The sequence below is a fragment of the Ambystoma mexicanum genome, chromosome 7p (assembly GCF_040938575.1).
Source record: "Ambystoma mexicanum isolate Mex_15411 chromosome 7p, UKY_AmexF1_1, whole genome shotgun sequence".
In the NCBI taxonomy this organism is placed as follows: Eukaryota; Metazoa; Chordata; class Amphibia; order Caudata; family Ambystomatidae; genus Ambystoma; species Ambystoma mexicanum.
In genome coordinates, this window is record NC_090939.1 from 325,540,849 (window position 1) to 325,568,711 (window position 27,863).

Here is a 27,863-nt window from a genome sequence, read left to right on the forward strand (position 1 = left end):
AGAGTGCATTTGGGTCTCCTAGGAGACTAAGCACAGGGAGTTCCGGGCACCTCCCTCACTTCCTGCCCACCCCAGACCCTCGGGCGCCAGAGGCGGCTTTCAGTCCTGAAGCCCGCCAAAAGTGTAGAAACAAAGGGACCAAACCTAGTTTGCAGCGCAGAGACAAACATGACTGCTACATGAGTTGCTAGACATAGGGGATACTAGGTCTAGGAATTTAAAAAGACTAGTAAAGTCAATTTAACCCTACAGTCTCTGGGAAACAATAGTTTATCCCAGAGAAGATATTTAAACCTTGGGAAAGCCTAAGAGGCTTCCCTGTTCCACTGCACTGAGGGTGCTGTGTGACACAAATAAAAAAGATGATCCCTATGGAGTTGTTTAAAACTCCATAACCAAAGAAAATAAACACCGAAAACAAACAGAATTAAAAAGTTCAAGAGCTGGAGGGCTCTAAAGTGGGAGGGATTGGCACATTTTGAGAATTCTCCCTAACGCCCTACCTCAAAGAAAACTAGTGTAATTGTCAGGATGTCCAAAACTATCAAGTCCATCACTGTTGTGTCTCAAAACCTACCTCTGTCCCTAACAGTAATAACCTAAGACAACTGTGCAAGGGTGGTCTCTTCTCACAGTTAAAGTGTTGGTTGAGATTTCACCCAAGAGAAACGTTCAGTCTCTCTGGTAGTAAAAAGGGATGTAAAATAAACAATGTTCCAAAATGCAAGATTCCAAAGCTAGGGTAGTGCTCCTTTCCCCGAGATGCCATCTTATCTCAGTTGATTTGTTTTGAGGCTTCTGAGCACCTTTTGCCTTTTGGTCAAATGGATATACTTCTTGAATTCACAAATCTTAATCCCACCATCTTGGCACACTCCGCTGCCAAGCGTAGGATTCCTTTTAGCAATTCCAGGGTTCTTGACCCACTTATTCGCAACCTGTAATGTGGGTTCCAGACTCAACACTACATATGGCTTGGTTCACCATTCTGCCAAGGACGTATCCTCTCATGGACTGGTGCAATACCCTCTTAATCCTTGTCACTTTAAACTTTGGTTTCTCATTAGAGTGCAGGTCCCAGTCTCGCAATGTAGCACAATGTCTGCTTGATTTACTTCACTGCCAAGCATACAGCTCTTCTTTGTTCACTTCTCTTATCCTTAAGATTCTAGTCTGTCTTACTCTAGACTTCATTTAGGTGCGGGTCCCAGACGTGCACTGTAGCTTTTGTAAGGACGACAAGGAGGGATTCGCCCTTGCCCTTTTCAATCCAGACCCGCAAAGCCTTCAATTAAAGAACTGAAAGATCGGGAATCGCAGCTGGTGATTGGTGTGACAGAGGGCATGGGCGAATCCGTCCTTGTCGTCCTTTCAGTTTCCACCGCCTTTCTCCTCTGTTTGAACTGCCGTCCCGGAATTGCTGCTTTCTTGTATGTTCGACCTTGCTCAAAGTGTGCTCTCGTGCTCCGCCTTTTATCCCTATGGGGAAGAGAAAGGGTAGTTAGGTATGTGTAGTTATCAGCAATTACCTGGCTTTGCCTGACCCTTGTGTTGGGACATGTCCGGTATATGTTTCTGGTCCGTCTTGCATCAAAACAGGGACACCGTGGCGGCCTTTCATAAGGAATTATATCCCTCGTATTACCCTGGGGATTCTTTCTACCTCCTAGTTCATTAACCCTCGTCCTAGGGAGGGGGGGGGGCTGGTAAACTCGGAAGAGTGAGATTTGTAGGGTTTGTGAAATGAATGGGAAAAATCTATAAAATAATGGTTTGAAGGTTTGTCGACGGAAGGACTGGGATTATTTTTGTGAAATTAATAGGGAGGGATTGTGGGAACGGTGGTGTTTGGTTAAAGCAGATGGGGAGTTCGGGAAATGATAATCAGAGGGACGGAGAGAAGAATGACTGGGAGTATTTGGGTAGGCAACCAGATGATGGGGATTCTGGGAGATGTAGTTCCTCGGTGCAAAAGGGTTTGGGTTGGTGTCTGGTAAGGGAGATTCATTGGGCAGAAGCAAGGTTTATTTGGAACAGCCTATAAAAGCCCCAGGGATTATGTCCTCGTCCACTTCCCAGGTGTAATACCACATCTCACTGGGGCATTCCCAGAGCATAACCCAGGCTCCCCTACCCAGGAGATCCTCCCTCGCTCGTCCACCCCGAGGGTTGAGATCTGAGAGCGCCAGCCCTTACCTGGCCACCTGAATAAGGGATTCTCGGGGTCTAATCGGGCGAACACCCTTAGGTTTCTCACAATTTGTATCCGCTTGGTTCTCTCTTCTGCCAGCATACAATTTTTCTTGCTTTACTTCATTTGCAATCAAGGTCCCATACCCTCTTATTCTCAACTTCTTATTTGGGTGCACATCCCAGACTAGCACCATGCTGCTGTATCTGCTTGGTTCACTCTCCTGCCAAGCATACAACTCTTGCTGCTTTCCACTTCTTATGGATTTCGGTATCGGGTAATAATGTCCCCACACATAATGTCGCCGGGAAAAGTCATTGGCGACATTATATATGTTGACATTATGTATGGGGATGGGTTGCAGGGACGTCCCTTGCTCCCATTTAAAAAAAAAAAAAAAATACAGGGGTTGCAGGGGTGTTCCCTGCATGTTCAATGTAATAATGTCTCGACAAAAAACAGTGACTTTTTTGCCAGACGACATTTTTGCTGGAACATTATTATATGGAACCTGGATTTCAGGGTCCCTGACGAGGGTCCATGTCCATGTTTCCATGTCGAACCCGTTGCTCCCCCGGACCTCTAGGACCTCCTGGGTAACCTGCGTACCTGTTTGTTTCTTTGGCAAAGGGACCGGCCATTCCCATGCAGCTGCTTTCTTCTCGAGGCTCCTGTAGATATCGGGTGAACGGCGGGGTCGGCATTGGCTCTGCAGACATTTGACATCCCCCGGCTGCGCATTCTCTCTCTCATGCATCGGTCTTGGGACGCCGACAGGGTTCGCTCGGCAATAGCCAGGGTAGCCCTCTCGTCCTGGCCCATTTGGTTTGCATCTGCCGCCCTGGTACACGACTCCCGCTGTCCCTCCTCTGAGGATCCTTCTCATGTCCCAGCTGAGCTCCATTCAAACCTCAGCGTGCGATTGTTATACTGCTTTAGACTAATCACTGGCCTTGAGTAGCTAGACCGCTCACACTGGTTCACGCGAGAGATTCTCTGACTCCCAGTCATCGTCTTCATCACAGTACCAATGTCAAAACGGTTCTCCTGATACTTTGTACTTTCTGGTCTCTCAGTCTTGTCAGGTCTGGTGGATTGACTGGTTTGGCAACAAAACACATTGCTCTATCTGGAGAGGGGGAGGAGGATTTGGGGTTGGATAAGGGCTTGAGTGGAATGAAGTGGGGTCCTACCACATTGTCTGATGACGGTCGTCTCTAATCACTTGGAGGCATTCCTTCCCCATGTGATTCTGCCTCGGTGCACCACCCCCAAGGTGATTATTGTACTGTGGATGCACTGTCCTGGCCCCATGGGAAACTTTTCCCCCAGGGAAGAAGGGACAACATCCTCAGATTCGTCACATATCTTTCCCATTATGCTACTGGTATCCTCATCTCCTAGTGGAAAACTGGACACAATGTGTACATTGCCTGCTCCTTACCTTTCCGGTGTTCCAAACAAAAGCAGTAGGGTTGGAGATCAAGAAACCGCTGCATAATCCTGGGGTTCGTGTCTTTAAGTGAGAGGTGAGTGGTCGGGTGCTAACCGGAGCTTCCTACCGGTGAGCTAATATTTCAAATTCCCGATGGCGCACTTTATAGCTAGAGCCTCTAGTTCGATTGTCGTGTAATTTTTCTCTCTAGGGAAGGGTTTCCTGCTGATATACAATATCGGATGCTATATTCCCTCATATTCCAAACTTTGAGGCGTCTGAAAAATACATTTATTGATGAAGTTGTGTACTTTAAACACTGGGGCACTGCAAAGGATGGATCTTTTGATCCATCCTTTGCAGTGCCCCAAGTTTCATCCCATTTAAGTTTTTGGGGTTCGGCATTTCTTAATTTGTCGGTAAGGCAGGCAGTGATGGAAGAGTAGTTCGGTATACACTTTCTGTAATACCCCACCAATCTGAGAAAGGCTCTTAGGTCTCGTTTAGTTTTGGGTACCGGTGTCTCCTGTACTGTTCTTAATATTCTCGGTTTGGGGTTGCAAAAGCTCATTGCCAACAAAAAACAAATACTTGACAGTGGACTTGGCTATATGGCATTTCTTTTGGGTTGGCAGTAAGGCCAGCTTTCCTCAGAGCTCTGGTACCCTCATAGGTATACCTCCAGGTGTTCTTCCCAGGTTTTACTACGAAAAGCTTTGTAATCGAAGTAGGCTTTGTAAAATTCAGAGATCGGTCGGAGGACCTGCTCCATTAATCTCTGAAAGGCTGCGGGTGCCCTGTGAAGATCAAACAGTAAAACTTTAAAGTGAAATAGGCCTCCAGGATTCGAGAAAGCTCTCTTTTCCCTGTCTCATGGATTCTTTGGTACTTGCCAATAGACCTTAGTTTAATCAGTCTTGGAGAGAAAACTTGCAGTTCCCAGTCGATCACTACGTTTGTCTATCCTAGGCATGGGATAGTTGTCGGACTGGGATAATGCACAATTTCTGAATAAAAATGTACACAGCTGATCCAGTTTGGCTACTAAGACTATTGGCGAGCACCAGGGGCTTTGCGATGGTTCGACAAGAGTTATCCTTGGTCTCAAGCCCAGGGGCCACATCTCTCTAGCCCTAAATTCTCTCCACTGTTTCCTGGTGACCGCAAGGATCAAATTCAAGACCCTATGCATCATCCACAAGCATGTCTGGGGCCTGGGACCTCTTTACATCCAGCTTTCCCTCCCTAAATACCTCCCGGCCAAAGTCCTTCGGTCCTCTGGCTCCAACTCTCTGCAGGTCAAAAGTTTCTCCAAGCAGAGTAGATCCCTTTCCTCGGCTAGCTCATCCCTCTGGAACGGCCCCCACTCCCACCAGTCCCTTTTGCATCCTTACCCAGCACTTGCCCTCAGACTAACTTCCCTGGACTAGCCTAACTTGTTCCTCCCTGCCTACCTCACTCATCCCCCTTTCCATCCCCCGTTTCACCCTGGCACTTGCCCCCTTGGCCTGGTAGGATTGTCACATGACCAATATAAACGTTTTTGTTCTATGTTCTTAAATTCCTTTGTGCCACTCCCCCTGACCCCCCTCCGTGTCTTGTGGCGTCAAGAAACACTTATTTGTAGGTGCCATACAAATGTCAGATAAATAAAATAAATCAGTCAGAGGGCAGCATTTTTCTCCACTTGCTGTCAGACTATTTCTCTATGGGCCTCTGGAATTCAATAGGGTTTTATTTGTTTTTAGTTGAAATTATGTTTATTGTTTTAAAAAAACAACAAAAGAGAACAGCAGTTTACCCTTAGTTGAGGTACAATGTCACAGCAATTCTCCCACTTTATACATATAGGTATAACTCTGTAACACCCTTCTGAATTGCCTAATGTCGCACCACTGCAATAATCACAACTCCAAGAATGTCTAACACCAGCGGTTACAATATTTGTCTCTTCCATGACTTTCCCAACTCTCCATGCACCCCAATGCCTCAGGATATCCCATCACCCGAACCAGTTCCTTGTGCCTGTAAGATGAGATATTGTTATACGGATCCCAAATATCTCTTGGTCTGGTTCTCGGGTGCACCATGGCCCCATATTCCATCTCCATTTCATTGCACTATTGCCACTCTCCTCTTCACTAACAGTCCTGTCAGTCGCCTTATGTGACTAGTAATTTGTCTCGTTTATCCCAGCAAGTCCACCATTGGAGTGGGATCCAGCCATTCCCCAATAATGGCACTAGTTATAGCAAATACATTGTGTCACAAGTGCAACAGGGGGGGGGAGCTCCATGCTCCATGCAAAATATCTGCAGGTGAAGCTGCACATCTAACACATTCATCCACTGTATCTGGAAAGAACTTGTGTATAGTTGTGGGTGTATAATAGAAATGATGGAGATATTTAAAATGTATCAACTTGAACCAACCATTTATAGCTATTTTTCTGGTCTGAGCGCATTACTATCGCCATACTTCAGCAGTGATGCTGCAACCCAGAGTTGTTTCCCATTTCCCTCGAGATGACTCTGCTCACTTCACCCTGTTGTCCACTATTTTGCCATAGAGGCTGGACACAAGTTTACCAGTGTTGGGTAGTCCTATCACCCAGTGTAGAATGGTTGCCACCTCTGGCGGCTTCGGAAATGTTGGAAAAAGTTTCCTCAAGGAGTCTTTCAATCGAAAATACAAGAATAAATACAATGGTGTGACACTGCCTCTTCCCCTGAATGCATCCATGGAGATAAACTGCCCACCCGGGAAATTGGTTTGTTTGGAATGTGTGTGACCAGCAGTTCGGGAGAATAGAGGACATCTCCCTGCCCCTTCCTTTCAATATGCACCAGGGACTTGCATGTCAATTCCATCATATTTTTTGGCTTGGATAGGTTACTTGGACCGTAACAGCCCTCAATAAAAATGGAGCTGCAAGAGCCCTCTCTATCTCTCTGTCTCCACATGCCTCCTATCTGTGCTAGCAGTAAACCACTTCTCCACATGCCTCCTATCTGTGCTAGCAGTAAACCACTTCTCCACATGCCTCCTATCTGTGCTAGCAGTAAACCACTTCTCCACATCCCTCCTATCCGTGCCAGCAGTAAACCCCTTCTCCACATGCCTCCTCATGCCTCCTATGCGTGCCAGCAGCAAACCACTTCTATACATGCCTCCTATCCCTGCCAGCAGTAAACCACTTCTCCACATGCCTCGTATCTGTGCCAGCAGTAAACCACTTCTCCACATGCCTCCTATGCGTGCCAGCAGTAAACCACTTCTCCACATGCCTCCTATCCCTGCCAGCAGTAAACCACTTCTCCACATGCCTCGTATCCGTGCCAGCAGTAAACCAGTTTTGGCAGAAATGCTACCTGGGCCGCTTCATAGTATGCCTCGAAATCCAGCAACGCCAACCCCCCTCTATTCAATGGTGCTATCACTTTCCCCCACTTCATGCATGTCCTTTTACCTGTGCATATTTCATCTCTCTTGTAAGGCTTAGGTAATACCAATGGCACATTCAGAAATACGTTTAAAAAAAAGGTAACAAAATCATTTTGACCATTGAAATCCTTCCATAAAGAGTGAGGGGCAATCTCATAAACCTCTCATCCTCCACTCTGACCTACTCTAATACGTTCCCATAATTGCACTGATATAAAATCTCTGAAGAACGGGCTATATTTATGCCCAAGTATCAAGCAAATTCCATATGTCACTGAAAATTAAATCCATCATTGAGCGGAAAGACTACAGATTTTAAAGAATTTATTTTCAATCCCGAATATTCTCCAAATTCCAATACATTGTAATTGTAATCGTCATGTATATAGCGCCCTTTCCCCATTTGTATGGCTTCAATGCGCTTTGAAGTTGGGATGCCTTTGGGGACCGAGTCCATGTATGGGAGATTCTAAGAGTTAACTTTAAGATGCGTGTGTGCATTGTGCCAGATTAGGATTTAGGAAGGCTGGCTAGGTTCCAGTAAGCAGCCCCACGGTCAGGCACGTTGGTGGGCACTGTAGTTTGATTAGGACAGAGTGGTAGTGCAGCAGACTCGATGTATGCCCAGCAGTGGGGGAGACGCCCAAGTCTGATACCACAGCAGAAGGAGAACCACCCAGACCCGAGACACTAAAGCAGCGGAGGAAATGCCCAAGTCCAAGTCAAAGCATTAAAAGGCAGCACAGTTAGATATGAGATGCAGCAGTAAATGCAGAAGCGCCTAGGTTTGGGATACCTAGCTAGAGGGAGAAACGTAATAATGGGGACACAAAAGAACGGTTAATGCAGAAATGCCTAGATTTGAGATACCTGGATAGAGGGAGAGATGCCTAAAATGTAGACGCAACAGTAAATGCAGAAGTACCTAGATTTGGGATACCTGCATAGAGGGACAAAACACCTAAAATGGGTACACAACAGTAATTGAAACGGTACTTAAAGGTTGGTGCACAGTAGTGATAGGACTACCACTTACTAGCTGACAAACCTTGGTGTGCTGTATTATGTATGTGAGAGGAGTGGCAGGGCTTACCGGAATATAGTAATTGCTGTACTCACTACCCAGATGTGCACACTGAAAGCTTGTGGTGAGACAAGGACAAATCTGATCAAAAAAAAAAAGAAGAAACTCCTTGCTGCTGAGAGATTTAGTGAAACAAGTCCATGGTAGCAAAATGCAATTAGTGCTTAAGGCAGACTGTGGTGCATGATGGACGTTGTGCAGAAAATATAAGATGCCATTTTGAGGGAATTGAAAGCACAAAAACATACTCTGGTTTACATACTATGACTTTAACGAATTTGTAAAAACATAGTGTATCCTCTTGTCGCAACCAATCCTGTGCTGGACAATACATGAGCACCTCCTGTCCTTTCAGCAATAGGCTGAAATGAGTAGAATTTGTCATCAACATTTCTGCAGAAAGAAGCAGTTACTCACTGTAGTGACTACTGTAGTCCTAGTTTATAGTCCCCTTTCCTAAACATTGGTGGAATACCTCCTCCCACAAGGACCGGATTGGGGCACCTCCCGCATTGCATACAAAAATAACAGCCCCCCAAATCAATGCACACAGGGCGTGCCCGCCCATGCGACTCCGCCCCCATGCCTCACTCGCCACAGCCTAACTAAAGGCGATTTAGCGGGTGATGGTGGGAGGGGGGTATTGCAGAAAGGGGACTATGGGCTAGCAGACCAGTAGTCCCTATGGTGAGTAACTGTTTCTTACTTCTATGTCCCCCTCCCCTTTCTTCCATACTGATGGGAGATTGAATGACAAACTTGCGGATGGAGGTAGTTAACTAGGAGCAAACCTGTGTCTCAAGACTGCCTGACCAAACCTGCCATCAGCCCTGGTACCAGTATACCAAAAAATGTTGTCAGCGTTTTTCAAACATTTTGCAAAGTGGAGAATGTGGCAGCCCCGCTGACAACATCCCAAGGGACCTTGAAATGCTACTGAATTGGCTTTTGCCCTCACTGCGTGTGCATGCATCATTCATGATTCCCTTGGACTTGCATATACCGCCATATTGCCCGCATATAAGGACACCAACAACTTATGCACTTGTATCCCTCTGTGTAGATGTTTATCACTAATCAATTCAGCCAACGGCTCAATCGTCAAGGCAAATAACAAGGGCAAAAGAGGACATCCCTGTCGTGTTCCTTGGCCCAGGGGAACCAACGGCGTGTGTCAACCATTTACTCTAATCTTGGCATTTGGCGAGTCGTAGAGCAAGGAAACCTTAGACTTAAACCTCTCCTCCACTGCCATCCTTCTCAAAACTGCAAACGTAAAGGGCCATTCTACTGAATCAAAAGCCTTTTCGGCATCTAAATGTGCAGTCACCAGAGAATCATCGCAATGCACTGCCGACATCAATCCAAACATGCACCTCAACCCATAAAAGGTCGAGCGCCCTGGGATAACGCCAGACTGGTCTGACTTAACACACTTATACATCAGCAGTGCTAGTCTTGCAGCCAACAACTTGACCAAGATCTTCTTATCTATGTTAATGAGCGAGATCGGATGGTAAGAATAAAACTCGTCCACAGCTTTCCCCGGCTTCAACAATATAGTGACCACCGCATAGACTCTGACAACTTCCCATCCTGCAAAGCCTGTTGATACATTTCTAGTAGATGTGGGGCCCAGGAGCTTTTCCCGATGATCATGCTTTATTCGCCCCCAACATTTCGTGTAATGTAATGGGTTAACACAACTAGTCTCTCTCTTCCGAACTGCACTAGTATAGTGCTACCTGATCAAGAAAACCTTCAATGTCAGACCGAGGAACACAAATCTGTGCAGAATAAAGACATGTGAAAAATTCCCAAAACACCTGCACAATGTCTCGATCTGTGTATTTCAGGTCCCCCTGTGCATCCTTAATTGCTGCAATATGCGTTTTAGATGCATCAGCTTTATCCACCCTTGCTAATAGTCTGCCTCGTACTTCTGAACAAAGTCCTTCCTCATTAGAAACTTCACTTCACTGTGAGCCGCAATCTGAACTTTTTCCAGCTCTTTTTCTGCTTAACGGGATCACCCATATGGTTGGGCACCGCTTGTATTTGCTGAATCTCAGCTTTGCTGTTTGCCAATTAATTCCTAATTACATTCAATACCCCTGATTCTTTTGATATGCACTCCCCTCTCACCAAACATTTGAAGGTTTCCCATAACACTGAGTATGATTGAACAATACCACATTCCCTCTAAAAGAATTATCTATGACCTGTGTGATGGTTTCTTGAAACACTGTGTCAGATAGATCTTCATTTTTAAACACCCAGGCCGGTCTACTATGCATCTTCCCAGGATTTCAACTACCAACACCACAAGTGCATAATCCGATAGAGTGCGAGACAATATCGTGATCTCATTTACCCAACCTATCACTTTAACATCAAAAGGTAATCCAGCCGAGAGGCCGACTTGTGTACTGTCGAATTGAAGGTGTACCCTCTATCCTTCTCGTGCCTTACCCTCCAAACGTCACTAAGTTCCCAAGTTGAACACAGATCCCTCAATCTACAGGTCGACTTCGGGAGAGATCTACGAGAACCCCATGTCGGGGTCCATCCCTGCAATGAAGTCTCCCACCCACACTATTACACTGGAAGAACACTTGGCCAGCTGCTGGTCAATCCACTCCATAGTGCCCACCGAATCTGTTATGGCCATAATAATTAACCAATGTTATCACCCATCCGTATATAAGCCCTTTAACTAGTAACGCCATACCTTCCTGGTCTCTTTACCATCTCCATTAAATGGAACCCAACAGAGCTGTGTATTGGCGTGCAAACCCCTCTAGAATAAGTGGAGTAGGAAGAGAAATATCTGTTCCACGTCATGAATCGCAATCGATTAGTCATGACATTGTACAGGTATACAGCACAGCCTCAAATTGCCCCACCGGCCTGCCCCAACTTTCCTGAACTCCAGATACTTTACAGGATTCCAACAAAGTCCCTCACATCCCTCCCACCCCCTTGCGATTTTACAAAGAAGGGGGGCTGAGATCATAATTGAGGTAAACTGGTGCTCTCTTAACAAAACATTCCAACCCCATCCCCACTGGCAACCCCAAAACGGCAGCGACTTCCAACCCGCCCATAAACAGAACCCCATAGGCACCCGCCTGAGGACTATTCGAGTACCCAACCAACTCAGCAGCCCCCAACCATTAATGGGTGCTGCCCCATCACCACCACCAATACATGTCTCTCAATAATTATCATCTGCCAGTGTTATACATCAGCTCTTAATATGGATCCACCACCACGTTTGTTGTTTCCTCGTTGTCTGGTAACTCTCAGCAGTGACTCAAGGAAAGCACTGGCCTCTGCCAGAGATTGAAAAAACAGTACCCTTCCATTGTACTCCACCCTGACCTTCGCGGGAAGGAGCATTGCATATTTCATACCACGTTCCCCGAGTCTTTTTTTGACGTTGAGACACCTGTACTGTGTTGGAGAAATCTAGGTGAAACTTAATGGAGTCACCCTTACAGGTCACTACACCTTTATCCCTGGATTTACGGAGAGCAAGATCCCTGTCTCAGTAGTTCAACAATCTGGTTATATTCGTCTGAGCCGGCGCTCATGGAATCAGCGTTTTACCACTAGGAATCCGATGTGCCCTCTCGACGATGAACACCGCAGAAAAGAGGTTGAGGCAAAATGGATTCTACCAGCGACTCCATTGATCTCTGATCCACCGATTCTGGTACTCCCACTATCTGGAGATTGTTTCTTCTGGATTCTAGGTCTTCCTGTTTATCGATCAACTCTTTGAGAGCCGCCTTGACCTGGACGATTTCCCTCGATGTTGCAGAAGATTCATCCTCCACTGTCAATATTCTAGATTCAGCCTCGTCCATCCTCTCTGTGTTTGTCCAATCTAACCTACATATGGCAAGACTGTATGCTGGCTTGAAGCTGATTAAACATCACTTTAACATCATTGAATGCCTAACTTGAGTCCACTGCTAATGACAGTGAACCCACACTCGGAGAGTCTTTCACCACTTTACTGCTCTTAGCATGAGGGGGTGTCTCAAACTGCAGCTTCAATTGTTGCTCTTAGTTTTTCCCATCTTAGACATTGGCATGACACACTATACAATCTAACCAGGTTGACTGCGACTCCGTGGATGTCCGGTGTAACTCCTAGTAGAGGAGTAATCCGGGTATCCCGCAGCACTAAACTACCTCCACAATTTCAACCACCATTCAGATGTCAGTCCACCCTATACTCTCCTCTGACCAGGTTCACAGGGAGGTCCCCACAATATGTTAATCATCAGAATCTGTAATTGTCTCTTCCCCAGCAGTCAATAACCACCTTCTCTGTTCCTGTCCCCGCGATACTGGTAACCCCACTCAATCCAGGTGTTTCGAGCAGTTCACATCACCAGCGAGAATGCACCAGAATTCGGAGCACCGCTCGCTGACACACAGGGTGGCTTCAGAAAAAAAACCTCCTCTCCAATCAGCACCCCGGCACTCCAGTCAGTGCTTTGTGCATCTGGACCATGTAGCTGAACTGGCGGTCCTCTCCAATTCTGCCTTCCATGCAAACTCAATGAGGGAGGCAATGTTCCATTCACTATTTTACTGCCCCCAGCACCCCAACAGCACCAATACCAGCAAAGCAATATCAGCCACCAGGTCTCCTGGAAGCCGGAACATTAAACCTGCCGCTGAGCGCCACACCAATCCTCAGTGACGCACGCTGCAGCAAACGCTGTGTACTTATATACAGGGATCACATCCCGCGAAACAGCTCCCCACATGTTGCCCACAGCAGTCAGTTCCTTGTTATCCCCCCTCACAAGCTCACTGTGGGGCAGCGTTTCTTGTAGAGCTTTATAATCCCGAGATCTTTTGTCAAATTGCATCATGGGAAGCGTAGTCTGATGAAGGCTGCCTTCATCTTGTTAATCTCCATACAATGCTTCCAGGTATTACAACAGGGTCTCCCATCTCGCAGGGCCTTCCTCACCTATATTTCAGAATATACATGGTCGCCCAGTAGCTGGCAGGCTTGCAGCCATCTTGGCTGGGCTCTCTAGATTCCTCTTCAATAGGGTTTTAGATTGAGAACTTCATCAGGAGGAGTACGGACGTAATTAAAAAAACCTTTACTCTTCCTCGTTTGCTGTCGGAGACATCTAGGAAGTGGTCTATCACGGTTTGTATATCCTGCTTCTTACTAGGTGACAGATCAGTAGGAACTAAATTAATCCTGTCTACTTCTTCGGCCAATAGACTGGCCATCATTACAGAAGTTGTCTCAACTGGATCCTCCCTCCACTTCGTTAACAGACTGATGGGATAAATTTGTGTTTTGGCACTTCTATCTGGTTGTGGCACCCGATAATTATAGGGTCTCGTTTGTTCTAGAATTTCATCGGGACCATGCCAACGGGAGTGCATTTTATGTTCTGAGGTAGGAAGGAGTACCAACACTTTCTGACCAATAGAAAAGGGACGGGGGATGGCGTTCTTGACATAGTTGGCCTTTTGATGTTCTTGAGATTTACTAAAATTGAGAGTGTACTATGAATCTGACTAAGGCCATATGTTCTTTTAGACATTGGGCGGTCTGGGATAAGGGTAACATGTCCTTTTTCGATTTTTCCCATTTTTCTCCTAGCATATCGAGAACATCCCTAGGGCCTATTCCATTTAGAAGCTCGAATGGGGAGAAGCCGAGGGAAACTTGGGAGGTCTTCTGAATAGCAAACAGGTCCCATGGTATCATGGTGTCCACATTTCTCCCATCTGCTTCAACCACACTTTAAGGACAATTTCCAGGGTTTTATTTATCGTTCTACTAACCCATCAGTTTGTGGGGGATGGATCGAAGTTCTGAGGGTCTTGATTTGCAAAACCTATTTTACTTCGGCCATAAGCCGGCTCATGCAAGTGGTTCTGTGGTCAGTCAGGATTTCTTTAGGGAAACCTACTCGGGACAAGAAGAGAAGAAGGTGTTTGAGGATTTGTTGTGTGGTGCTAGATCTCATAGGGAAGTCTTCTGTGTATCTGGTGGCATAATCTACTATCGCTTCCCTAGTTTGAAAGTTTCCAAACGGCCAACAATGTGCATTCCTATTCTTGAACAAGGGACACCCATATTGGAGAGTGACTGTAAAGGAACTGGTGGGGGGAGTAGGATTCTGGTTTTCTCACAGAGTACACAAGTCAGAATAACGTTTTTGACCTCTGCATACACCCTTGGCGATAACAAATTTGGGCCTGTGTTTTAGCGGCCTCTAAATGTAAGATGAGTGTGGGCAATTTCTAGAAACATTCTCCTATGGCTGCGTGGTACAACCATTTGGGAGCAGGGAGTCCCATCCGGTCCGACCTCACCCCTATATAGTAAACCATGCCTACGGAGAAAATAACTAATCCTCTTTGGCTCTTCCCTCTTCCTTGGGACTGATCTTGAGGAGGGCCTCTGCTAGCACTGGTTCATTATGCTGCGCGAAGGCTAGATCAGGAATGCTTTTGGTGTTCTCTTTACCAGGGGGAATCTTTCTCACCTCAGGGACAATTACTAGTTCTAGGTCTGCCCTAGTGGCTACTGAGGGAGTAATAGCACGCTCACTAAGGTTGGCAATCATAAGGGTCCCCCAGTTTGTGTCAACTCGGTCTGATCCCACTTCTAACACCATAACGGTGCAGAAGTAAGGCTTGGACACAATGGTGGCATATTTTTGGGTATAGACTTTTATTAATCAAGAAAGGGTTGGACAAATCTTTCTCTATCCCTACAACTAAGAGGGCTTTCCTTACCTGAAAGAAAACTATAGTTTTAGACATCCTATCAATTACACTAAAGTGCATCACTGTTGTGTCCCAAAACCTACCTCTGTCCCTAACACTAGTAACCTAAGACAACTGTGCAAGGATGGTCTCTTCTCAACGTAAAAGTGCTTGTTGTGGTTTCAACCAACAGAAAAGTTCCCAGTCTCTCTGGTAGTAAATGTGACGGAAAATAAATAATGTTCCAAAGTTAGGGTAGTGCTCATTTCCCCTAGATTTCCTCTTATCTCATTTTCCTTCATTTTAGGGCTTCTGAGCCCCTTTTGCCTTTTTGGTCAAAAGTCACAAATTCACTCATGAGGATATGCTTCTTGAATTCACAATTCTTTATCCCACCAACTTGGCACACTCTGCAACCAAGCTTAGGATTCCTTTTAGCAGTTCCAGGGTTCTTGACCCTCTTATTCTCAATCTCTCATATGGGTGCGGGTCCCAGATTCGCAACACTTCATATGGCTTGGTTCACTGTTCTGCCAAGCAAGTGATCTCTCATGGAGTTCCTCTTTTTCTCTCACTGGGTCCCAGAACCTCGTAACCTTGTCACTTTAAACTTTGGTTTCTCATAAGGGTGCAGGTCCCAAAGTCGCAATGTAGCACAATGTCTGCTTGGTTTACTTCCCTGCCAAGCATACAGTTCTTCATTGTTCACTTCTCTTATCCTTGGGATCCTAGACCCTCTTATTCTCAACTTCTTATTTGGGTGCAGGTCCCAGACTGCCGTTGTATCTGCTTGGTTCACTGTCCTGCCAAGCATACAACTCCTTCCTGGTTTCTTTTTACTTCTTATGGCTTTGAGGGTCTCTGCCCCTCTGCTTCCAGTTTCTATGTTGTACCTGTTGCTCCCCCAGGCCTGTAGGACCTCCTGGTTTTAACCCCCGTACCTTTTTGTTTCTTGGGTGTAGGTACCAGCGTTTCCCATGCAGCTGCGTCCTTTCTTGAGGCTCCGGTAGCTATTGGGTGACTGGCGGGGTCTGCAGCGGCTCTGCAGACATTCGACACCTCCTGGCTGCACGTTCTCTCTCGTGCTTAGCCACGTCTTGGGACGCCGACAGGATTCGCTCAGCAGTAGCCGAGTAGTCCCCTCTTCCTGGACCACACTTGGGCACTGCTGTTCCTTTGGTCACGCTGCCTGTTTGGCTTGCGTCTGCCGCTCAGATACACAGCTCCCGCTGTTCCTCCTCTGAGGATCTTTCTCTCCTTCTCGTGTCTCAGCTGAGCTCCATTCAAACTCCTACTTGGGATTGTTGTACTGCTTTGGGCGAATCACTGGCTAGACCGCTCACACTGGTTCACGCAAGTGATCCTTGGACTCCCGGTCACCTTCTTCATCACTGTACCAATCTCAAATCCATTCTCATGATACTTTGTACTTTCTGGTCTTTCAGTCTTTTCAGGTATGTTGGATTGACTGATTTGGCTTCATCTAGAGAGGGGGAGGAGGATTTAGGTTTGGAGAAAGGTTTGGGTGTAATGGAGCCGCGGGGTCATACAACGTTCTCTGATAATAGTTGCCCCTAATCCCATAGAGGGATTCCTTCCCAATGTAATTCTCCCCCAGTACACCACCCCAAGGGGACTGTTGTACTGTGGATGCACCCCACTGACCCCATGGGAAAGGTCTCCCTGTAGAGAAGAGGGGACCACATCCTTAGATTCGTCACACTTTGTAACGGTGCACTTCCATATTTTATTTCAGGCAGCTCTCTTGCAGTTATGAATATTAGGCTGCCATCCCTGTAATTGAATAATTTGTACAATAATCGGTCGAAGTGGTTGAACTGGGACGGGTTTAGGGGCCATTGTCCTGTGGGTTGGTTTAAAATTATTTGGCAGAATCTTTTATAGAAAAGCTTCCATTGGGCCACGTAGTGCTTATTCTGGTATCCATATGATATGAACATTATTCCATCATCTTCTTGATTTCAGATCTTTGTTTTGGGTGCTTTCACGTTGTTGGTTCCTTTTTTAGCATTATACGTTCGATTTATGTTTCTTCAGCTGCGTTTCTACGTCTTATAGAATGATCAAATGATCGTTTAATAATAGCATCTGTGTCTGACACTCTACACTCTGACTCATTAAGCCGCTCCCACAGTTGTTCGATCTAATGTTGTGATGCTTCCATCATATTAGACAATGCATCTATTTTGCAATCCAGTGATATTGATACACGTTTTAGATCCTTAAACATATTGGGCAAGTTTGGCTTTCCGTTCGCTTTTCCTCTCCTTGCATCCTGGCCATTCTCCTCTGGGTCATCATTAATAAGTGATAATCTTGTTTCTCATTCATGGTGGCTGCAGTCTGTACTTTCAGCGCAAAGCCTTCTAGTTTTTCTTATTTCGTGCTGCCAGTATAATACATGGCATGTGACCGTTTGTGTTTTAATATTGAACTTTCCCCGGGCTTCACCGTTATTCTGAATGGAGCCGTTGACCAATTTTCATTTAGCTCGTCTGCTGTGTCTCAAAACCATGGCAAATTTATTTCAGTAGCTGTGGCTTCACGTTGGGGGTGAGGAGGGGTGTTTATTCCCCCTCCCCGCCCTCAGTGGTAAGGGTTTGTATTACACGCAATCAGTCTCGTCTCAGACCGTTACAGAGGCACAAGTGCATCCACCATGACAGAGGGCTCTGGTTCGAGCAGTTCTCCAATCACCAGAATATGTTATGGTTGATTTGTGCTGCGCTCCACTTTTTGGGCTATTCTTGCCCCATTTCCTTTTTTGCGGCTAGTTCTGAATAAGGGCTAATCTCCTCGGCTTCAGCATGTCTGGTCTCCCGTGTGGCCCTGTGTCTCACCATTGCCAGTCGTAGTGAACCGCACCATCCTATATCCGCACTGGTGTGTCACGCGGCCCGAAAGCTGGCCATTCCCCAGAACACATTGCACGGTCCAGGCCTCCATACATGGCTGCGACAAAGGGTCCTAGGCAACATAGTCTAGTCATTGAGCGCTCGACTCCAGCAGGTCACACCGTCGCCTCGGTGCTGCTCCAAGTCTGCTCGGCCGGCACCACGGAGGTCAGCAGTTAGGTAGGTTGCTTCTCTGGTCTAGCGCTGGACCTGATTATATTGGGGAATGTTGTGCACATAACATTTGCCTTTTTTCCCCTCACAACAGTACTCCAGTCACAATATTTACAAGTATTCACTGGGCACAACGGTAGCTCCTCCCTTATGCGGCCATATTGGACGTGGCACTCTAGCTCCCCCTCCGAGCTGCGATGCAGCGGGACGTTTCCTATAGTGTTTCTGGATCACTTCGAATAAATAGATAACCTAAGACAAGTGCCATTTATCTGCTTTGTCATTGATGCTATTGACGTGGAGGGAGCATTCACTGATCTTCCAGCTATGTCTGGTACTAGGGTTTCACCAAACCATCCTCTCATCCAACCAACTCCAGTTTGGCCCGCATACTGGTACAGTTCCCTATAACAAACATGCACTCCATGTTCCTACATCATCATCACCACAGTTCATGCCCAACTGCTGGCGCTATCTGGCTCTTGCAAAGTGAGGGTGCTGGCATGTTTGCGACCACACCACATTGCTTCAGTGGTATTTGAAGATGGTTAACTCTTCTGGATATTAGGGATTCCCAAACCAATATAGGCAGGAGGCTGCTGAGCCAGAGCCTTACTGATGTCCAACCTAGCAACTGCATGCGTGTCATTTGTAAAGGCATGCTGCACTCCTTTTTGTTCTTTGCCTATCCTGTGATGTGAATTATGATAAACAGTGTGTAAATGCACATAAGTATTGTGTTCTTGAGGTTCATTTTATTCCCACCCACCTCAATGGCCAAGTGGAAAAGTGGAAGCATGCTAACAAGTATTTCCTGAAACGAGCTTCTTTGTACATCAGAACCCAGTATTTTGGTATTGTATGTATTTTTACCAAAACACCGAGGGGAAGACCTTTTCTGCTCACTGTCGTCCGTAATATCCCTGTTTCTTTTCAATTGGTCTATGTAGTGGGTGAAGATAAGCAAATGGCTTCACTGTGGAGATGGGCAGAGCCTCTATGTTGGCCCACATAGATCTTCAATTCTGCCCTAGATGTCTGTATGTATGAGTTTGGCATTGCACAACTGTTTTTATTGTGTGTCGATTTTTTTTAATTGGGTAAGAGAAAAATGACAGCGTTAGCATTAATTAAATTACTATGTTATTGGGAGGAAAAAAGGATGCACGTTTAGCCTGGATGTTTTAAAGAAAACATATATTTAGAAGAGAATACGATGGTTCGAGTGTAAACATAACATTTTCTCGGCCTTGTAGATGTACTCTATACCAGTCATGAGGTTAATACCGGCTATAGAAGGGAACACATCTAAATTATTTTCTAAATTTTGACAGTCAAAAGGTACATTTAAATCAAATAATTCAAATGCTAGAGGTTTCTGTAGCACGTGAGCTGCTTGTAAGTGAAAGACAACAATTTATTGGCTGAGCACCTATAAAACACACACACACACACACACACACACACTCTCTCTCTCTCTCTCTCTCTCTCTCTCTCTCTCTCTCTCTCTCCTTTTCTCGCTCTGCTTTTCTTTGTCTCTGCCTCTTCTTACGTGTAATGCTCCTTCTCTACTTCTAGATCTTAGCGAGTGGTATTGTAATCGCTCCGTGCTGGCTCTTGTGGATGGAAAGGAGTGGGACATGTACCGGCCTTTGTCTAAGTCATGTGAGATCCAGTTTCTAACCTTCAAAGATGAAAATCCAGAGGAAGTAAATAAGGTTGGTGGAGACATTTATTTCACTACTGTAATCATTTTTTGTTTTCAGTGTGTTTCATTAACTGTAAGAACTGAATCAACTGACTACCAAATTCCATATCCGGTAATTTATCTATATTATGTTTTCCACACACAACGTGAGCAGCTTCTAGTCTGTCCATACCATGGCAAGAAATCGTTTTTTTCCACAATCTGGGTTGACCTGCTAGTGCCCACAAGCTCTTGTTACCTAATCATGCCATTTCTGCTGTACCTTTCTGTTGCCTTTGGCTTTAGATTACTCAACCCTACTTATTCATCCTCAAGGTGTTGCAGGGGTCTAGGAAACACTAGCTCACTGCCCCGATTGGTCTGCTGTAGTCTCCATGGCCTCACATCTGCCTCTGTAGTTTTTTAGCATTTACATGAAACCTCCTACAGACCTTTCCACCAAGCACCAACTTCTCTTTCACTTCCTTCTATGCGGAATACAGGTATTCCTGCTGGTCTCTGTGATGGATAGATGGTGTTCATCCATTTCAAAGGGCTTATATGCTATTGAATTCTTTAGAGATCTGACAGCTTTGCAGCCAAGGTGACCCAAAACCCTTATCCTGGCAATGACCCAAAGATCTTCTGAAAGGAATCCACCCACTCTGTCACATGTGTACTCTTCAAGGGGATTGTACCCCTCCAGACAAAGAAAGGAACCTTGATGTGAAGTGGGACTCTGAAATTAATTTTGAAATGCAAATCTGCACAATAAATGGGCAGATTTTTGTTCCACCTAATACTGCTTTGAAAGATAGTCCCCTTCACCTCAAAGAAGAACAACCCCATCTTCTTCATCTTCTGCATAAAGAAACACTATTTGCCCTCTTCCTAACTGAGTTGCCTTAATTGGCTCCCTGTAGGCATGGGAAACAATTCTAAATACACTATCTAATCTTCAGGAGCATTAATTGCATGACCCTTGTATACATTCAGGGCGGAGTACACAGGTGACTCTCCATCTGGATACTTTGCTCTTCTGACACTTATCTCTGGCAGCACTCCACTCTTAATTGCCAGAACATGAAAGAGTTAATCTGATGATAATGACCCTGGAACTCCTGCCGCTGTCACTGGGGTGCAACTAATCCTATAAACAAGTCCCAGCTTCACTGAAAACCTTCCTTTTCTTATCATTCCCTCATATTAGACATCATTCCCTCATATTAGACATCTGTTGCATCTTAAGCCTTTCCGAACCATTATTAACATAATGCTGAATCAATACCCTTTTAAATCGATTGAGGGCAGCACTGTAATCCTCACGCAAGTCACCCTATACTTATCTGATGCAGCATCTGCTCCATAGCGAGGTATTTAAATCTGGAGCACTTTAACCATTGCTACATATGCTGAATATCTAGAAGCACAAAGCAGTTACTGCTGCGTGTGCGCTCAACAAATCATTGAAGCTCATTAGCCATCAAGCTCTTTGGCCAAACATGGCTGGTGATGATACAGGATTGTTTTGTTCTCACTCTTTGATAGTACATTGTTGTAGAATACTGATGACTTGTAGAAAAGTTAAAATGAGCACTATGTTTTGCATTAAAAATGTCATCTTTTTTACATTTAATTTCTTGCACAACACTGAACCCGCTCTCTTAGAAGGCTTTCTCTTAGTCTTTTTTTTCCCCACTCACCCAGTTCTTCCTAAACATATCCTTTAGTGTGGATGATTCTATTGCAAGTTGGTTCGGTTAGCTTCCGAATGACAAGAATTTGTGTGGGTTGAAATTAAGGGCTCCTCCAAGACCTTTTGTTTTGACTTATGTTCTAAGAACAAGTCATTTGTGTATGAAGATTTATTTTAAGCCATCATGTTTACAATGTATATTTGAAGAAATATTGGAGTCCAAAAGGTGACCTTGACCTATTTGATTTTCCGTGTTGGAAAAGAAATGACATAGAGAGCGCTTCCTTGCTGAACATTGTCACACTGACACCTTGTCAAATGGAAATGACAAATTCTGACAAAAAATCCCTTATCTGCAGTAGTACAGAAACTACTTGTAGGAAATAATCCATTTAGCGTTTTACTGCCAGGATCTAAAGCTCTGATAAAACTGAACACAAACACTTAAAACAGTGTATTTGGCGTAAGGCACCAATTTATGTCAACTACATCTAAACAGCTGGGGAGAGGAGCACTCTTTGCATTTGCTTTATTGAACTCATTATATGTTCACCCTCTCTTCTCAACTGATTTAATGGAACACATTGAATAAATAAATAATTTGGTTCTTTGAAACAAATAAGGGAAAGGGAATAAAAGGGAAGGGCACTTAGCCCCCACCCACTTACCAGTGCTGTCCACATATTAGAATATAACTCCTATACGGATACACCATGAGCATTATAACATTTTGCTTCTGGTCTATTACCCTTTTAGCATTCCCAACCGGCCCATCAGTTGACAATAGCCAACACCACACTGTTAAAAATCACCAACTTAATCAATCCTGCATAGCTTTCACCTCTCTCATCACCATGGAGGAAGTTAACCCCTCCATTAGACCAAGGACTGAAGCGATTAGGGAACGACCATGCAACCCTTGTAGCCCAACTACCAGAAATTCCAGGCTCAGAGCAAGACTCACCAGATTATACGAGCCTCTGACCAGATCTCTCCCGGCTGCCAACAAAAGAACTGCCACCCACACGGCTAGTACTACTAATAGCAAAGCTAAGACAGCCCCTACCCCCCACACTAAAACTAAAACTACCACTGCAGCTCCACCTCTTAAAGGCGGACCAATAAATGCACGATCCCTAACAGCACATGGCACCGACATCTGCGAGATTATACTGTCCAACAAATTGGACTTCCTTGCTGTCACAGAGACCTAGCTGCATGAGGCGGCAGGACCCTTATTATCTCTAGCAATCCCAAACGGCTACACCATTGTAAGAATAGACAGAAATAATATGCGAGGCGGTGGTGTAGCCATTATTGCAAAAATTAGCCTAAATATGAGAACCACTGTCATTCCAGACTCCAACTCTTGCGAAGTGTGCGCCATCAAACTCCCACTTCATAACTCACAGACCTTGACCATCTACATCATTTAAAGGCCCCCGGGCCCGATGGGCACATTTGATGAAGAGATCAATTGCCTATTATCCACCAACCTTAAAACTTCCACTCAATTACTTCTTCTCGGAGACTTTAACCTAGGCTATAATGACCCCTTAGACAAACATACCTCCAATGTGGCTAATACCCTCACGGAACTGGGAATAACCCAAAAAATTATGGCACCCACCCACAACAGAGGGAGAACCCTCGACTGGGTAGCAGACTATAACTGCTCTGCAAGCATAACCTCCATTTCCCCACTATTATGGACAGACATTACTTGGTCACCTTCGACTTAGCCACCATCAGGCCACTTCTACATGTATCCAATATGGCTTCCTCATGCCCGACAAGGAACAAAAAGAGCATCACTAAAGACAAAGTGATCCCGGCCATTCTAAACCCACCCTGAACCAACTAGATGAACACCTTAACCCAGAGCTACTTGTGGAAGAGTATAACAAAATTGTACGTTCCACGCTTGACAACATAGCCCTCCTTAAACTCAGACCCAGTAAACCCAAAAACCACCTCAATAAATGGTTCACCCCTGAACTAAAAGACCTCCGCCAACTCAAAAGGAGCTGCGAATCGTCCTGGAGAATCTCATGCACAGAAGAGCACAAAAACAAACTTACCGAAATCTCCTCACACTATTAAAAAAGAAATTGTCCTGGCCAAACGGAATTCTTATAATAAGCGCATAACCACGGCTAACTCAAGCATGAGGGAGTTGTTCTCAAGTCTAAAAGGACCAGAGTCACCCACTCCCATCCCTGATATATGTACAAAGGACAAAGCCTGGTGTACGGAGATACAACAAGCTCTGACCAACAAAGTCCCCATGCTGCAAAAGAAAATTGCGGCTAAGAAAGCTACCCTCAACCCAAACATACTGGACACTAACCCATCTCCACTAGAACAAAATACAACTAACCAAATCAGATTTGCTAAAACCTCCATCCTGGAAGTGGAAAAAACGATCCTCTCTCTCAAGCCCTCCAATTGTCAAGGTGACTTGTGCCCAGCACAACTCATAAAAGATGCTGCCAGAGAACTCTCGCCCTTCATATCTAAGCTCGTGAATGCATCATTCACCACAGGCATTGTACCATCCAACCTGAAACAATCATGGGTACTGCCTTTATTAAAAAAACAATCCCTCGACCCCCTCATCCCCACCAACTACCGCCCCATAACAACAGTCCCCTTTCTACTAAAAATCTTGTACAAGATAGCATACACCCAAATGCAAACATTTCTAGAACACAAGCTCCTAGGAACAAGGCAGTCCGGCTTCCGCCCACAACACGGAACCGAGACTGCGCTCATCGACTTGAAGGCCCAAATTGTTGAGCTAAGAAACAAAGGTCAAACAGCACTCCTTCTACTTTTGGATCTCGGCCGCCTTCGACCTTGTAGACCACAAAGTCCTCTGTAACCACCTTAACTCTGCAGCTCACTTCTCCAAAGAAGCCATACTATGGGTCGAATCTTTCCTGAATCAAAGGACCATGAGGGTGTTCTCCCCCTCAGATGCAGCTGACCCTATCCCCATCCTGTGCGGTGTTCCCCAGGGCTCCTGAAAATCTCCAACATACAACATATTTACCAAGCCCCTTTTTGATGATCTGGACCTTCTTGGTATCACCTACACTAACTATGCAGATGATACCCAGATTATATTCCCACTTTCCGGGGATTACAACAAGGATTTGGCCTTGGTAAATAGGGTGTACCTCATCGTCCAGGCATAGATGGCTACTCATGATCTATGCCTGAATGATGATAAAACAGAGCTACTCATTCTAAGTACATACTCCACCCTCAAAAAACTAGGCCAGAAATATCACGCCTTTGAAATCGACGGAAACACTATCAACGTTGCCAAGGAAGTGAAGACTCTTCGCTTCTACCTAGATGCCACCCTCTGCTTCAACAAACAGGTAAATTCTCTGGCCTCAGCCACAGTTTATACATGTAAGCTTATCAGAGCTGGTAAACATTTCATCTCTGATGAGAACTGTCTGATCCTAGCAAGAGCTCTCATCTTATCCAGACTCGATTATTGTAATGCCCTATATATTGGGGCTAACAAATCGATCCCACATAGAATACAAATTTTACAAAATAATGCCCCGAGAGCAGGTCTTGGCATCCCCAAACGAACCCACATCTCTAAGATAAGGCGAAATAACAAGTTATCGACCCAAGACAAAATCTTACTGAAAGTGGCCTCCCTCACTCACAAAGCCCTGAAAAAAGCAGTGCCTCCCTTTCTCTCGGATAGATTCATAGAAAGACAATCCAGAAGCAACTATGCCAATACCCTTATTATCCTGAGATTTAAATTGTCCAAGGCCGGAGGTGCTAACTTCCCCGTCCGGGAAGCCCAAGTATGGAATTCACTGCCCCAAACTATACGTGCTGAGAAATTCTACCTTAAATTTAGAACCAACTACATCAATCACTTGAAGCAATCGATCAACTAATCAGCAACCCCTACCATCCTCTTGCCTCTATTACAGATACAGATTGTATACTATAAATGGACTTGTACTGCTCTGCCTGATGATACGCTACCGGCAAGCATTATTTAACTTCATATCCTGTATATAATTTATCGTATATTTCTGTATAATACCTGTATAATACCTGTATATAATGTACTGTATTGCTGCCTATCCTGTCTATAGTATTTTCATCATGTAAAATGTATCTTGTAACCTTTGTAACCATTGTAAGCTTTGCATACCCTTATTTCTACGCCCGCTTACCCTCGGGTCTGGTGCGCATTAGAAATGACTAAAACAAACAAACAAAAGCATTTTAGATAAAAGTAGGATATTCATTGAGACTGTAATAGACATATTTGTGTTTGAAATAATGCTGGAAATTATCACAGAACAAGCGTCTCGCCACAGAATCTTTGAGATAGCAGTTCGGTGCATTGGCCCTTTCCCTAAATTACATCATATAAAGTTTTCTTCATTTTTCTCAAAGGCATTTTATATTGGAGAGCTGTTATCCATTTTCCTTTTCCTTCTGAAATTAGAAAAAAAATATGAATGGGGGAGTGATTAAGGGAATGCAGGCATCAACCTTAAACCATCCTTAAAACCACCAGTTTGGGGAATAATAACATGGGTAGACCCGGAATCAAAATGATGAGCCTTGGCGTTTAGCTCCTTCACAATAGAGAAGTTACTTTAGATAGTAGATGTTAGGAAAGATTCCTCTTTACTGCACCTTTTTTTCCATTTCTATGGACCCTCCAAATTTTTTGTTTTCTTACCTGACCTGTTCTTTTTACAGTGCAGTGAATCCTTAAGGTTCACTACACTGGCATTTTCTCATCTGTTATGTGGAACCTGACATGTCCTTCAGGCTGACAGTACTGGGAAACAATGTTTCCCTTAGTCTAGTTACTTTGTTACTACTTTTAGTATCTTTTTACCACTTGTGGTAGTTTTTATCATTGTACTATGCATCTTACAATGCAGTATAATGTGGTACACTTTTTGTTTTGCCCTAGACTAACACTCAGAGGATTTCTGGGTACTCTAGGTGTGCTAAATTGACAAGTTGGTGGCAGAAGTGAATTCTTAAATTGATTTTGTGCATTTCATGTTAGCCGTACCGCGTTTACAACGTTTGGCTACTAACTGTGGCTAGTGGTCAAACATGGCCATGCCACAAGCTGTCCTTTGGTCATCTTGTCTTTTAGCCTTCTTCCTGGCCTATGAGGCCAGGCAAACCCTTATATGGACTTCCAGTGCCCGGGAAAGCAGAGGCTGTTTTTGGTCTACTGGAGTTCTATGTGTGTTTTATGCCAGGAAGTGGGCAGGGACTGTCTGGTTCCAAACCACAAACTGGTGCCAGTGTGTCTTGAGTGATATGCATGAGTTCTGCCACCAGTGGTCCTGATTGGACCACTGCTCGGCTGTGTGTATGTGTGGGGCAGATCTGACATTGGCTAGTGGGAGCTGCTGATCTTACCTGACTTTTAGGATAAGGAGCAGACCCCTGCACCCACTCTGGAGAGATCCTGGAAGAAACTGAAGGAGCCAAGACTCCTGTCCAGCTTGCAAGGAGACTGTGGACCTGTCGGAAGAAGGTTTGGCAACCAGCTTCTGCTGCTGTTCTGGTAGAGCCCTGTCCTGTGGAAGAATCAGTGTACGTGGGGTGAGTTGTAGCAATACTTACCTGAACCCCTTTACTCCCTTTTTAAAAGTTTGGTAACTTATAGAAGCGTTTACTTTGGCCATTGATTTTTCACACAAGCACTTTAGGACAGCCCACGGATCTTCAGTCTTCAAATTGTTATCCTGGATTAACACGGGGGTGAACCTACCAACAGGTTTGATCACCGGATTGCCTAGTACATCTGGTGTAAATGCATTTGTCAAGGTATGCTCATGCATATTTTAAGCAAAAAACGTGGTGTCTGTATTTCCCGGAACACACCTTTTTATAGTCATACCTCACTCTCACTGTGACTTCCAAGGAGAGTCACATTAGCTGCACGTGATTGGCGAGAGGCGAGACATGGAGGGGCTGCTCGCTTTCAAGCTGAACGCGCCTTTTAACACGTAAGTGCGAGGCAGCCAAATGGTGTAATTAGAGGGCCGGGGGATGAAGACTTACTTATTTCCAGCACAATTGAGTGGCTCTTTGGAGGGTATAAGGAGGTGAAGTGTTCACCTGGGCTCGGTGGGGGCTAAGCGGTGGCATCTTTACTCAAGGTTTGCGCTCTGTTGGAAATTAATTTTATCGCAGAGCTTAAGAATCGTGCATTGTCCAGCCAGGCTTATAACAGGGGTTAATGGGTTTTAACATATTGCTCCATAGCTATGACATCTGTACATGCTGTCCGTGAATGCTTGTGTCTTGTTTTAAGGAGCCTTCCTCAATTATAGAAAATTACATCTGCCCACCCATAAATGGGTCTGGAAAACGTTAAGGTTGTTGTAGGGTTGTGAGTTGTTTCATATAGAGAGGGAGAAAGACATGTTAAATAGTCCTGGGT

General features: G+C 45.0%; 1 protein-coding gene across 1 annotated transcript in view; it reads left to right on the forward strand.

The window, feature by feature from the left end:
- MRPL39 (mitochondrial ribosomal protein L39) overlaps positions 1-27,863 on the forward strand; it is a 267,884-nt gene that overhangs the window by 64,860 nt on the left and 175,161 nt on the right. The window contains exon 3 of the mRNA XM_069636391.1: positions 19,587-19,726. Coding sequence (XP_069492492.1) covers positions 19,587-19,726 — 140 coding nt within the window. The remainder of the gene's footprint in view (positions 1-19,586; positions 19,727-27,863) is intronic.